The 13,227-nt window shown below is 41.2% G+C and overlaps 1 protein-coding gene across 1 annotated transcript; it reads right to left on the bottom strand.

Annotated features, from left to right (window-relative positions):
• Positions 1-1,052: 1,052 nt before the first annotated feature.
• On the bottom strand, positions 1,053-7,658 carry adad1 (adenosine deaminase domain containing 1 (testis-specific)). Its single transcript, XM_076739786.1, has 13 exons — positions 7,651-7,658; positions 7,519-7,556; positions 7,214-7,354; positions 6,217-6,384; positions 5,686-5,757; positions 5,001-5,126; positions 4,489-4,612; positions 3,675-3,863; positions 3,374-3,449; positions 3,071-3,227; positions 2,296-2,530; positions 1,876-2,008; positions 1,053-1,166 (listed from the first exon to the last, which is right to left on the bottom strand). The coding sequence occupies exons 1-13, from the start codon at positions 7,656-7,658 to the stop codon at positions 1,053-1,055; spliced, it is 1,581 nt and encodes a 526-aa protein (XP_076595901.1).
• Between the last annotated feature and the right edge of the window lie 5,569 nt (positions 7,659-13,227).

Genomic DNA, 13,227 nt, shown 5'->3' with positions numbered 1-13,227 from the left:
GTACACAAGAGACAGAGAAAATGTAAGAACTCTTTGACTGCAAAAACCAAAACCTGTCTATTTGAGCTAAGGGATCAAGTTTTGGCTTTGCTGCCTTTGGTAGGTTCACCTTTCCAGGAAAAGGTTAGTGACTCACACTGCCTGCAGAGCCTCTTCTCTACTTTTTTTTCCCTTACTTCTCCTTACGTACCTCTGTGATCATTTAAAGTTCGTTTTACCACAGCATGTTTAAATAATGAAGGCATGCCCATTATTAATACATTTTGGCTGGCATAAAATATGAATGTTCAACATATATATATTTTTTTAATATATTTTTTATTCAGTGGGCGTAGACTGTTAAATGTTTGGCGTCTATGTGAGTACTATGTGAGTACTCTATGTAAGTGTACCTATTAGCAGAGAGACATTCAGATTCAACCCTGCTGGGATAACACTGACTTGGATGACTGGGAATCTACACACACATTATGAAGTGTTACATCAACTTGCAGAATAAGCATCAAAAATGAAATTTTTTTTCCCCCGAGGAGATGAAAACACAGACAGGATCTTTAGTGAGACCAAACTCACTCATCTTTTATATAACAATAACATAATTGCCATTCCTAAGAGCCCTTAGGAGTTTAAAGTCAGAGTTCAAACGTATGATGCAAACATTTTGGGCCGTATATTCTAAACTGTCATTTCCATAATAGACAACAGCAGAAACTTCTATTTTAAACAGTTAAACAATGTAAATAGGGCATGCTGTCCATCAACAGAGGGAAGTAGAACTATTACCCTAATAAAGGCCCACAGAGGGTTGCAACGCAAGTTATTTAGTTTAAAAAAAAAAAAAAAAAAAGGCACTTTATACACATATACAGTATTGCCTTCCTCTCACAAAAACAAATTACTCTTAAAACATGAGCGGAGATTGACTTTAACAGAAAGTTACAGCCAGGATGGTGAAATCCCACAAGTGCTTCTTGCAAACTAAACTTAGTTTTTTACCATGTTAGAATATAAATGCCTCCAGAATGTAGCCTTTTTCTGCATTGTGTTTTTATTCAATTGCTGAAGTTATCACTAATTGAAAGCTTGACCAGCCAGGACCCAAAGCCCTGCTGCAACAGGTACGCCCTCAGCACGTTCTTGGCCTCCTGGTACGGCTTCGCCATCCTCTTCAGTGACAAAACAACAATAGAGGCAGTATGAATAACAACGACCCCTACAGAGAAATACTGAGTTCGATTGCCATTACTGTTTTTTTTTGTAGAGCACATCAAGGTGGACTTGTGTGTCCAATTTCAAGTCAACCAGACTAACTAAGAGGGCATGTGAGGTGTGTCACTGTTCCAAAATTGAATTTTTGGGCCTTAATTACAGCATGACCATCTGGCTAATCAGGCTTATGTTTTTTTGGACACACTTGCACATTATTTTCTGTTAATGGGCCGAGTTCCAAGTTTCTAGCTAATTCCAGCTTATGGAAAGTTGAGCCGTTGGTCTTAATAATAATAACGAACCAACACAAACACATCAGGGTTCTGCCCCTTCAGGGCTTTAACCCTAAAAAGCACAGCATTCAAATGTCGATTTAGAATAAGAATACAAACATTACGAATGAAGCTTGAAAGTAACAACCTATTCAGTACAGCCCAACCAAAATCATTTTTCAAACTGGAAACTGGGAATTACGCTATTTGTAAATCTATTGATTAATTTCAAAATGCAGGGTCTGCTTTTGCTTAACAAATAAAGTGAACGTCAGTGGATCGGTGTTGCAACATATCTCAATTCTAATGCATGTATTACATGCTGCATGTCAATGCTGTCATGTGTTATTTTGGTAAACATTACATAGGTGTGGAGAGGACCTGTTGAGATTACCTTTGCCTCTCTGTAGGAGCTTGTGGCCAGCAGGTCCTGCCTCTGGGCCTCTTTGGCCACCAACTTGAAGCGGTGCAGCATTGCTGCTTTGCAAAGACGGCTTGCCAGAGCAGAGCCACTCTTGAAGGGAGACCTACAATATATAACAGCAGGAAGTTTAAGTAAATAAATCCCAGCTTTGATGAGGGAACATGCTAAAGACTTCTCACAGTTCATGGCTGGTAACCTGCCCATGAGGCTGCCTCGTTTCAACCTTGAAATGACTGTCATCCAATTATCATCCATTTATCGTTTATAATTTAGTTAAGTGTGTGTATAGAGGGAAATGAGGAATACAAAGGCTAGGACCCAAATGCAGACTACGAAGGTAGAGCTGGTGCCTACTGCCCCACTGCCAGCTTCCTATACAGTCATCCTTACTTCTCTATAGTCTTGCCCTCCAGGCCATCCACAACCTCCAGGGAGCTGTCTCCTTCGCTCCAGTTAATACCGTAGGTCAACTGGCCACTGTCCTTGCTGTTGGTAGCCACAGAAGGCACCAGGCTGATGTGAGGTCTAATCATGCAGTAGAACATGGGCAGCTGGGAGGTGACCCCCTCCGCACGCTGGCAAACAGAGATCTCCACACCACGGATATCACTGCAGCCAGAGTCACCTGTAGGATTTAAGATTTTAAAAGTTAGTATCTGTCAGGAAATACCTACGTACAGGTAGGTCTGGGTGATTCATTGAATTTTTTTTTCAACTATGATCTTGGTTTCCGATAATTATGAATAATTAATTACGAGATGCTCTCGTTTGTCTTGTGTAAATCCAGCACACAACTTTCCTTTACAGAAGAGTGCTTTCATCCCTGCAAGCAACCACCACAATTAAGTGACAGGTCTTCACTGAACGGGGAAACACATTGGAACTGCAACTCTTCTGCAAAGCTGATTAAGAGCACAAATCAGGGAGTCTTATCATTCTGCTACACTGTCTGACCTAACACCAACCCTGGAGTGATTCTTCACAGTCATTTGCATTGATATATTTAAAGGCAATGCTCTTAAAACAAACTGTAGTATAGCCAACATGGTCCGGTTTTAACAGAAGGTAGCAGACACTTTGAAGAGAGTGTAGGCCTTTAAATTCCCTAATACTAAAAAACCTGATAATCTCAGCCTCAGGAGCAAGATTTAACTTGTTGACTTGCCTATGAGGATGCTTTGGACGTAGATGGGCTCGATGAAGTGGCTGAGCAAGGCTCCCTGGTATCCTAGCACCTGCCACTGAGTGAGCTTGTCTGTGGAGGACATGCTGACTACCTTGGAAGCAGCGTGATCAAAGGCTGACGAGAAAACTGAGAACACCTTTAAAAGAAAAATCAATTTGTTGATATGCAGTGATGGTACCAGGACAATTGTAATGGCACTTCTATTATGACTCCATGACACATTTTAGAAATACAAAACTTAACTTTTGCTGTATTTAACATACAAGCAGTATTAAAATTCACCTTGCCCTCTACTGACAGGTGTAGGCTGATCTCATTGTTAACTTGCCATGCCGAAATGGAGAGCGGATTGAGGCACCTGAGAATAGAGCACAGAGTTGAGGAAAGGCTTTTGAAAGCACTGCACTTGGAAAAAAATATTATTCATTCTACTTTACCCAAATTTTTGTGGCTCATGGAAAGACTTAACTGTTTGTCATGACCCCTCCCTTACTCAAAACCATTGCATCCCCTTCTGTCAGTGTCTCGTGAGAAAATAGATGCAAGTCCCTCAACAGGATGAAGCCGATAATCAAACACTCACAGCCTGGAAGGGAGCTGAGCGGCACCCTTAGGAAGTTGGTTCACGTAGAGGTGGAGGGTGGTGTCACTCTTCAGGCTGAGGAGGCTGCTGCTGCTGCTGCTGCTGCTGCTGCTGCTCCGCTGGAAGATCGACCTCTCCGTCAGATTGGTCGTTTTGCTGAAGAACATCAACAGGTGCCGGTACAGAAACCTGACAGCACAGCGTGAGAATGGCTCATTATGTCACACCTGAAATATGTGCATAAGTGCGGTACTTGCATCTAGAGGTGAAAACCTACACTGACAGTGTAATTTGTTGAATCATATTAGTGGTTATGGGGGATGTGTAAAAGAGAGGCATTCATTTTTTAAACCATCTGTATTCGGTTTCTGTGCAGTAATCAGCACTACCATCAGCATTGTGGGACTGCTTAACAGAACAACAGGAAATTCAACCACATTGCGAGTCACTCTCAGAGACATTTGTAGGCTTCTGTGGTCGACGTGTGTCTATGTAAACTTACTCCACTGGCAAAAGGCACACATTCAACACGAGTCATCTCTGTGACTACATGATACAAATCTCTCTGTGTTTGAAGGCGCTTCAACTCGTGTTAATTTTGAACGCCTTCATGAAATAGTGTTTTCCATTACTTGCAGGATGATTTGTTCAAAGTGAAAAGGTTTCCATATGTATTATTATTCTTTTTGGTGTTAAAAACTGATTTTGAAACCTCTGTGCTTCAAATAATTGTTAAGCATCATAATAATTGACTGTTAAATGCATTAACACTTGCGTCAAAGGATAATCACACAGGGTCATGTTTGCAACTGACCTCATCAGTGATCTCCTTGCAGTTACCACAGCATGTGAATCATGCACAATCCGCCCACTGGACGAGGCACTCTTTCTGGTATTTAAATCCCCAGTGCCAAAAGCAACCACCTCACATCCACCAGCTAGAGGTAGAGAAGAGTTTGGACAGCGGTAAATGCAGCTTACACAACTTGTGGCCACCCAACTGTTGAACAGACCGTAACACCTGCAGTTTAGGAGCAAGCATTCTGTTTTTGTTGAGGAATGACATTTCCTTTTCTGAATAGACCTGATGGACCAACAAATACAGCAGTGTTCCTTTTTTATACAACATGTAGTATCATATACAGATACATAATGCAGTGAACAAAGTACCATGAACTACTACCTTACTCTTGTACATACTACAACGATTCAACCACACAATCAGACAAAGTAATTTCAGATGAAACAACCTATTGTGAAGCTGTTTAATGACCAACCTTTTGACTATGATTCCTCTAAATGTTTTCCTTCTAAGAGCTCACTTACACGTCTGCATGACGAACGCTGCTGTGGTGCCTGCACAGGCAGAGAACTCTGGGTGGCTGTTCATCAGTTCAATGACTTTATCCCGCACAGCGTGTACAATCTGGACGCTGATGGAATTCTTCGTTTCTGAACACCAAAAAATTAAGAAAAACATATTAAACTGGCATTCTCATTTCAGACACAGAAAGATATGTATATTCTACAGCAGCATGTGTTTGCGCAATATACCCTGCATTTCCGCTTTATGCGTCATAGAGTAATCTCCTCAAGATTCATTTTTGACAATGGAGGAGAAGCTTGTTTTGGCTGTGCCTTTTCTATTTATTCTCACTTCTCAGATCATACGTGAACAAGTATAGGAGAGAGAAAGGCTGAGGAGGAGGGAAAGCAGCATCTTCACATGGAGACTGTGACTCCTTGCTTTGCTCTATGTTTCCATGATTTAATATGACAGAGGAAATGTTTTCTTTTAGAATCACTTCAATGCGAGCAGGGAGTGCAGGAGATGAAGGTTTTTACTGCTAAGCAGTCATATTCAAAACATCCATTTATTCTTCTGTTGTGTGTCACGTACAATGAAATGCAACATGCTTCTGTATTTCTGATTAAAAAGGTTTAAATTCTTATTGTTAGTGTTCTGTGCTGCCATGGAGAGAACGAGAGTCACAAAGAAATTCTGAATTACCGTGAATAGCTCGACAAGGAGAGATGTTAGAGATGTAGGACTGCTCTTTTACCGGCAGTAGTGGAGGGACACCTGAAGAAAAAACATGCACGGAAACGAATAAAGGGCAAACTTGTAAGACACTAAGCTCTACTGTAAGAGTTTTTTTAAACAGGTTTGCTTAAACTGACTGCATCATCTTTACTATTCTAAGGTTGTAAGGTAAGGTTACATAAAGTAGTTAAAATAGTGTCTATCCAGTATTTCCTTTAAGTGGTGATTTCCGTGCCCTTCTGAACATTTCGAATGCTTCCAGTAATTTATTTCTCAGTTATTTTTCATCTGATTTTTCTCAGAAATTTCTAAATGTAGCAGGAAACCACCTTCATCATGGATTATGTTAATATGTGTTCCTGATTTTCTTTTCATCAAAAATGATAACCTTTAAGAATAACATCAAATCTTCACTGTAGCAGACTTGAGTCTCGTTTTGGCTCACCACATTATAATGACATGCACTGTAACATCACAATGATCAAAGAGTGCCCTAACCTGATGCTACAGGGAGGGAGTCCAGACTTTCCAAGGTGGGCAGCAGGTCCTCCAAAGTAAGCACCGCTGCATTGAATCGAGCCTCCTTCTTGGTTTTCCCCATGCCAGTCTTGTACTCGACCCCATCAATCACCACACAAAAGGCAAAATACAGCCCTGATGTGTTGCCTGAGAAAACAAGAGTTGAGAAATTGTTTGGAGACAAATCCTCAGCTCTGGTTGTTGATTGTTGATGTGTCTTCTGTTACTTTTTTTTTTTAATAAGCTACTATGAGGAGTAAGCAGCCAGATTTTTGGAGTAATTTCAGGAGCTGAGAGCCTGCAGGTTTTCATCCTAACCAATCTTTAGAAAAGCTGACTTCACTGGCTGGAGCCTTCAACCAGCGAGTCAAAAGAAGTGGAATCAGCAGATGTAGAATTTGCTTGGTATGAAAACACAGACTTCTGAATTTTGGGATAGCAAATGTGGCCACTGGACCAACAATTTATCTTCCTGAGCCAAGTAGGAGATACTGATACATTTTGCTCTGTTTTACTGTATATAATGTAAGAATAGCTAACCATTGTCAATTTTCTATATGAGAAAACATCACAATACTAAAACTCTTGACTAATTTTAAACATCTAGTCAGTGTTTAAAATCTCAGAGTCTGTTGATAAAGTAATTGAAATAACTCTTCATACAAACAAACTGGAGCTGAAATTACTCTGTGATAAATCAGTTAATCATAAAAAATAATTGTTAAATTCATCAATAATGAAAATAATTGTTTGTTGCAGTCCTGAAACAAGTAATTCTGCATTTCTGTGATGATTAATAATTCTAACGACGAATGAAGTCATCGGGAATCAAAAACTTACAATTTTGAAAACAGGCAGCACAGAAGTCTTTTGCATACATTATCAACTATAACTAACCAACAGGCTTTCATGGATCAGTAACAGCAGTGTTGATCTTTGAAGTTAATATGAATGCGCAGATGCTGAGGAGCTTTACCTGTGGTCACCGTCTCCTTTATTTCCAGGTGGAACAGCAAAGTCTGGGCAAGCTCATTGAGCAAAGCCACTGCATTCACCTCACCTTTCTTGTATCTGTCAATCAGCCTTTCAAGTGACACTTTTGGCTTGACAGCAGGACCTTAGTCGGTGAAAGTGTAGAAAGGGCAAGTTAAAAATTTAAACCAACATAGATTTCTGCATTTGGCTGCAACAGAAACCAGACCTCAAAGGGGATGAATATAGCCTGGAAGATATCATCTGGATTAGCTTTTGGATGAATTATCACTGGTAATTTTAACATACCTTTCATTTGTTTGCCAAAGACATGAGAGCCAGGAGCACTGGAGGTAGACAGAGATTCAGATGGTACAGTCAGTCCTGGTGTTGGAGGGAAATTCCTATTGAGGATTTGTGGAAAAGAGGCTCTTCCGGAACCTCGACATGATCCATCAGTACGAAACATCCTGAAATTACAGGGTGACAAAAAAGAGCATGTAGCCACGCTTCAAAAAAAAAAAACTGAATGATACTGACAAACGCACATGGTCTAAAGACTCTTTTAAAAGGGTTCAAGGGCGTCCATTGATTAAGCTAGCATGACCAGCTGTAACTAGTTATGGTTAGCAAGCAATTACTTAATCCAATCCATATTCTAAAATATGTTAACAATACAAATATTCGCCAGTGGGCGGAGGATTTGCTGAAACGCCTCGTATAACACTTTCTACAGTACAGTAAAAAAAAAAAAAAAAAAAAAGGATACTGATAGTTAGCTAACGCTAGCTAGCTGTGTTAGCTAGTTAGCTGTTCTTCTAACTGTCGAACAGCTAACTAGTAAACATAGCTAGCTAGTGTTATACCAAGTAAAACGTCGGAGATATGCGTTTTACCTCGTAAAACGCTTCCATTTCACGGTTTTAAATCGAGTTTAAGACAAAATAATACCGCTACTTAAAAGCAGACCTTACATACCGTTAACGTTACTTCTACTTAAAAGCATGTCACGTCACGCTAACCTAAATCTATGAAAGCAAAATTTACCAGCCCACCATCCCCGAAATTGCTTCTAAATTCGCCGTCCCAATTCAGTGTATGCTAACGAACAACAAACAAATTTCACCTTCCAAGACCGTGTTGAGTTGCTTCGGGATCACAACGGTCACACACGAGCCTCCCGGAACAAGGGGCGTGTCTAACGCGCGTGCGCTGGTGTTTGAGGTTTGATGACGGCACGCGACGAGCAACCGCCCGTCCCTGTCGACCAGAAGGCGTTGATGGCTGAATATTGGCTGTTGTAGGCGAAGACAACCCAAAAAACACTTTTAACAGGGGAAAAAGGTGGAAGAAGCCGCTGGAGAAAACAGAGGGACGCATAAGCTACTGCTTAGAGCCCCCCTGGCCACCAGAGGGCCCCCAAAAGCGCTTTAAATGTCCCATAAGAGAGATTGAATTATTATTATTATTTTGTTTTTTGTGATATCCTATCAGCACCAGCCCGACCTATACACTAATACGCCATTGCAGAACTCCTCAAATCCTTTTTCTAAGCAAAAGTTTCTGGGAGACATAAAGCCAATCAGTGGCTCTGACCCAGCACAGAGGGCCCTCAGGCTCTGTATGAGTTCAAATAAAAAAGGGGCCTTTGTTGCATCATTTGACCCTTTTCATCTCTGCATAAGTAACACAAAAACTATTGCTAAGGTTATGATGGAGTGTCATCATTTATTCCTGATATGTTTGCACCTTTGACCCATGTCAAGTCACTTTTTGGCCCTTGAAGCTGTCAACGGGCAAAAATATGCTTACATTAGGGTTTGGTTCCAGTGAGACTACAGTGAAAATATTAAGTGCAAGGCATTTGAAAGGGGCTTCCTCTTTTACCTACCACCCCCTGCTGACGTGCTGACAATTGCGGTATATCGACATGCAGGGGCAGCTTCCTCTCACTCTCAGGCGTGCATATGCTGACGGAGATCATACTCCTACTCTCGCTGTCTGCATCTTCACTAAGACAAAACAAACTCAATGCCTTCAGCAGAGTTATTTTTGTTATTCTCTGAGCGACTGGTTTTGTGCTTTAGGAATTTCCCTACCTCCAGATCACTGAAAATAGTTGTGTGCTCACCTCACACTGATAGTTTTGGCAGGTTTTTACGTTCTCCTGCTTTTGTTATTAATAGACAAGGCATTGTCTCGGACGGTGATAAAATGACAAGGCAGGTCATGGGACACTTGTATTTTGTTTAACAGGTATTTTCACTGTAAAAACAGCAGACAATGTATCTGGCTGATGATAATCATGATGACATAATTATTTTGTTTTGCTGACAAGTTAAAACACCCTAAATAAACACCAGTATGCAGCCAGAAAGTGAGACAGTGAAATAGGAAGTGCATCATTGATCCTGTCCTTGATATGTCACAATAAAGTTGTGATTTGCACTGTTTATATGCTAGAATATGCATTAAAATTCTGAGAGATAGATGAGAAGATTTGTAGGGCTTTCATGTCTGCCACCAGCCAAAGCTTAGCCTAGCACAGAGAGTGGAAACAGCTAGCCTGACTCTCCCTGAAGTTAAGAAAATCTGCCTAACATGACCTCTAAAGCTCACTAATTAACTAGTCATATCTTGTTTGTTTAACCCATAAAAGAAGAAATGTCTGGACTCTTGTTCTCACGATGAAGTTGTCAGGAAGCCTTGAGAAATGTGCTACAGCACAAGCTCCCATCAAACCTCGACATGTCCCTTATATACTTGAGCTTCTGTATGGATTAAACAGACAAGGTATATAATGTTAATTGGTGAGGTTTACAGGTGCTGGTAGATGGTTTTTGTCACTTTTGGACAGATTCAGACTCACTGTTTCCAGTGTTTATGCCAGTCTGAGCTAAGCGGCTGCTGGGTGTAGCTTTACATTCACTGTACAGACATCAGAGTGGGATCGATCTTCTCATCTGACTAAGAAAAACCAAGAAAATCAGCTTATTACTCAAAATGTTCAACTGATCCTTTAAACTGGAGTCAAATTCCTTGTATGTACATACATACTTGGCCAATAGAGCCAATTCTGATTCTGATTAATGCAGTATTTCTCAAACTGGGGGGTGGGCCCCAAAGAGCCACTGGATGAATGGGGGGGGGAACTGTTGAGTGGAATTACAGTGAATGAGCAGGATTTATGTAAGGAAAATAGAAAACGAACAAGAGTTTGTCAATGCTATTGTGCTGACCTGAATCATTTCCTTCACCTCAATAAAATTCAGTCAGCTGCTTCTTTATTTGTTGCTCTCTCAGTTCTGTTTGTCTCTTTATGGGTTAGGATAGACGCATGAACTTTTTGGTCTTCTGGGCATGATAAAAAAGTTTGAGAACCACTGCTTTAAGGTAAGTCCAGTGCCCCATTATGATTGCTATAGCTGGTATTACTGGTGCTGGATATTTGATAATATATATTTTCCGGCTAATTTCTGTATGTACTACAGTAGCAACATGACATGAGTATGGTTTAGCTCTGCGTGCGAGGGGGCGGCTGCCTGTGGTTAGGGGCTTGACATTGTTTGTGTACAGGCGACTACCAGAATCGAAACTTCATGTGTGTTAAAGGATCATTATGAAAAGCTACTGGCCTCAGTGTTCGTCCCTCTTGAACCATGAAGTACCCTCACTGGGAGCAATGATTAGCAATTACGAGAGCATAAAAGTAAAATGGAACAAGCAGCCCACAGTCAGCGAGAAGTGAAGGTCACCACAGGAACAAATATGGTTTTACCCCCACGCAGATTGTAGGGACAAGGTTTGAATTGACTTCTCTGATCAGTCACACTTGAAAAGGGAAAGGACGTGGTCTGAAATGAGTTAGCACGCTCCATCCTCCTGTTAATCTTCCCATAAGCAGCTAAGATAAAGGAAAAAGATGAGTCACACTTTGAGTGCATGACTTTAACCACAGCTCAGTTTTCCCATTAATGAAGCTGGAAGAGAAGCAGGTTGTTTTTTTTGGTTTTTCTTCTATTTGCTATTAGAGATCTCTTTACTTAGTTCATTGTTAACATGCTTGCAGGTAACAATTATATGAAAGATTTTAGAGGAAGAGTAGAGTAAAAGATGACATGAGTACCTTTCTGAATTGTTTTACAAATAGAAATAAGTTAAAAGGGTCAAGAAGTAGACACAAATTTTACTATTGATGATGGCGAAATTGAGAAGATTAAACCTAATGTGGGGTTGTTTGTTCAGCACGGAAAAATCACAACAGCCTCGATCGGAAGTGAAACCTTCAACTCAGGAAATATTTGCTGTTATTAATAACCCATCTGCACCTTGTCACAAATTTGGAAAAGCTAAACACCAACTGAAAGCCATTAAAGGCAGTGGAATTTCCCCCCTGGGTGAGATTTTCAGGACACCGCCATCATGATCAAACTCAGGAACCTTTTTTTATTTTATCTTATGTTACATGCATTTACATGCAGGCACCACTGGATCATGGCAGCATGCAAGGGGTCATGACACACAGGATCTGATGTAATTTGGGGATACCCACAACCAATTGCATATGCATGATGAATATGTGAATCAGTCTTCCATGGTTTTTGCTTCCGCCCACCACAAAAATTATGATCAACAGAGCAAAAACAGGCTCTCTGTTACCACTGTCCAAATTTTTAAGTCCACCAAATTCCATTTACTTATGAATATTATTGAAATACAATGTGTGGTTCTGCTGCCACTGACATTCACACAATGTGTTTTGCTTTTGTAGCAGCAGAGGGCAGTGTAAGAATGGAGATAAAACTAAAGTCTACGGCACAAACTCACACTACACACTTCACATGACCTGATTCATTCAAATATTTGGAAGCTTTCAGTGGCAAATACTCGTGCTGGTGAATGATGTTGACATGCCACAGTGATATGAGTCACCAGGTTTGGGTAGGTGACAAGCGCAGTTATTATTCAGCTATGAAAGACTTCCACAAACAGCTGCAGCAGTGTGAGAAAATGCCCTTTGTTCTCAGATAGTTACGCAAAAACTGAAGAGTGGAAATTTAAAAATAAAATGTAAAAATAAAAACATCTGAGAGGAAAACATGACAATTTTTGGAACATGTGATGCCATTCACAGTATTTTGTTCATACCCAGTGAGTGCAGTCTGGGCGGCGAATGTGCTCCAAAGTGAACGTTATAGACCTCCAAGTTTATGATTTACGATGAGAAATAAAACATCCAGCTCTCCAGGCTAAACACGTGATGCACACACAAGCACATGTCTTTCCAAGTATGATATACACATAATGGGCTGTAGAGAGCTACACTAACCGCTTTACTGGACAGAGTGCCTACAGACCATCAGAAACCAGAGCCTAGCGCCCCATGGCTAACGCATGTTTGCTCTGACAGCACCCCACCATTGATAAATAACAGCAGCTCTTCTTTAGCCTGCTGGTGCAGTCGCGTTCAGCTGCAGCTCTCCAATGCATCTCCACAGCCAAGATTGAATCTTCCCCATTCATTAGACTAAGTGGATGAGGCTCTCTAATAGGGGCTCCCTTCCCCTCAATAATTGCCGTTGATTGGCGTAAATTAGACCCTAGTTGCCAGACGAGTGATTCTCGACGACGATAATCCGATTCCCAACTCAAACTAATAGGATTTTAACTCTGGCTTTGGCCTAATGTCCGTCTGCAAACCCTGGCTATGGCCCTATGCCCCATCTAGCCGACGTCCTCTGGATCATATCTGGGCCAGGCCAAGCTGGAGCTGCAGTGGTGTGTGGATTCAGCAGGGTTGGGGGTCAGGTCATCTCTGCCTTTCGGCCCATGCTCTCGGTCATTCATCCCCTGCACGACATTCTTGGCATCAATTGGTCATTCATGTGCGTCACTTACATCATCAAGGGAAAATGCGTGTGAATCAGACTGGAGTCTGCTGGAGCACAGAGCGGATGTTGGATGTCTTCGGCTGACACGTAGCTCCAGTTATGCCTGGATGCTGGATGATAAGACCTT

The sequence above is a fragment of the Chaetodon auriga genome, chromosome 9 (assembly GCF_051107435.1).
Source record: "Chaetodon auriga isolate fChaAug3 chromosome 9, fChaAug3.hap1, whole genome shotgun sequence".
NCBI lineage: Eukaryota > Metazoa > Chordata > Actinopteri > Chaetodontiformes > Chaetodontidae > Chaetodon > Chaetodon auriga.
Note: the sequence above shows the minus strand (reverse complement) of the source record. Positions and strands in the feature narration are given on the sequence as shown.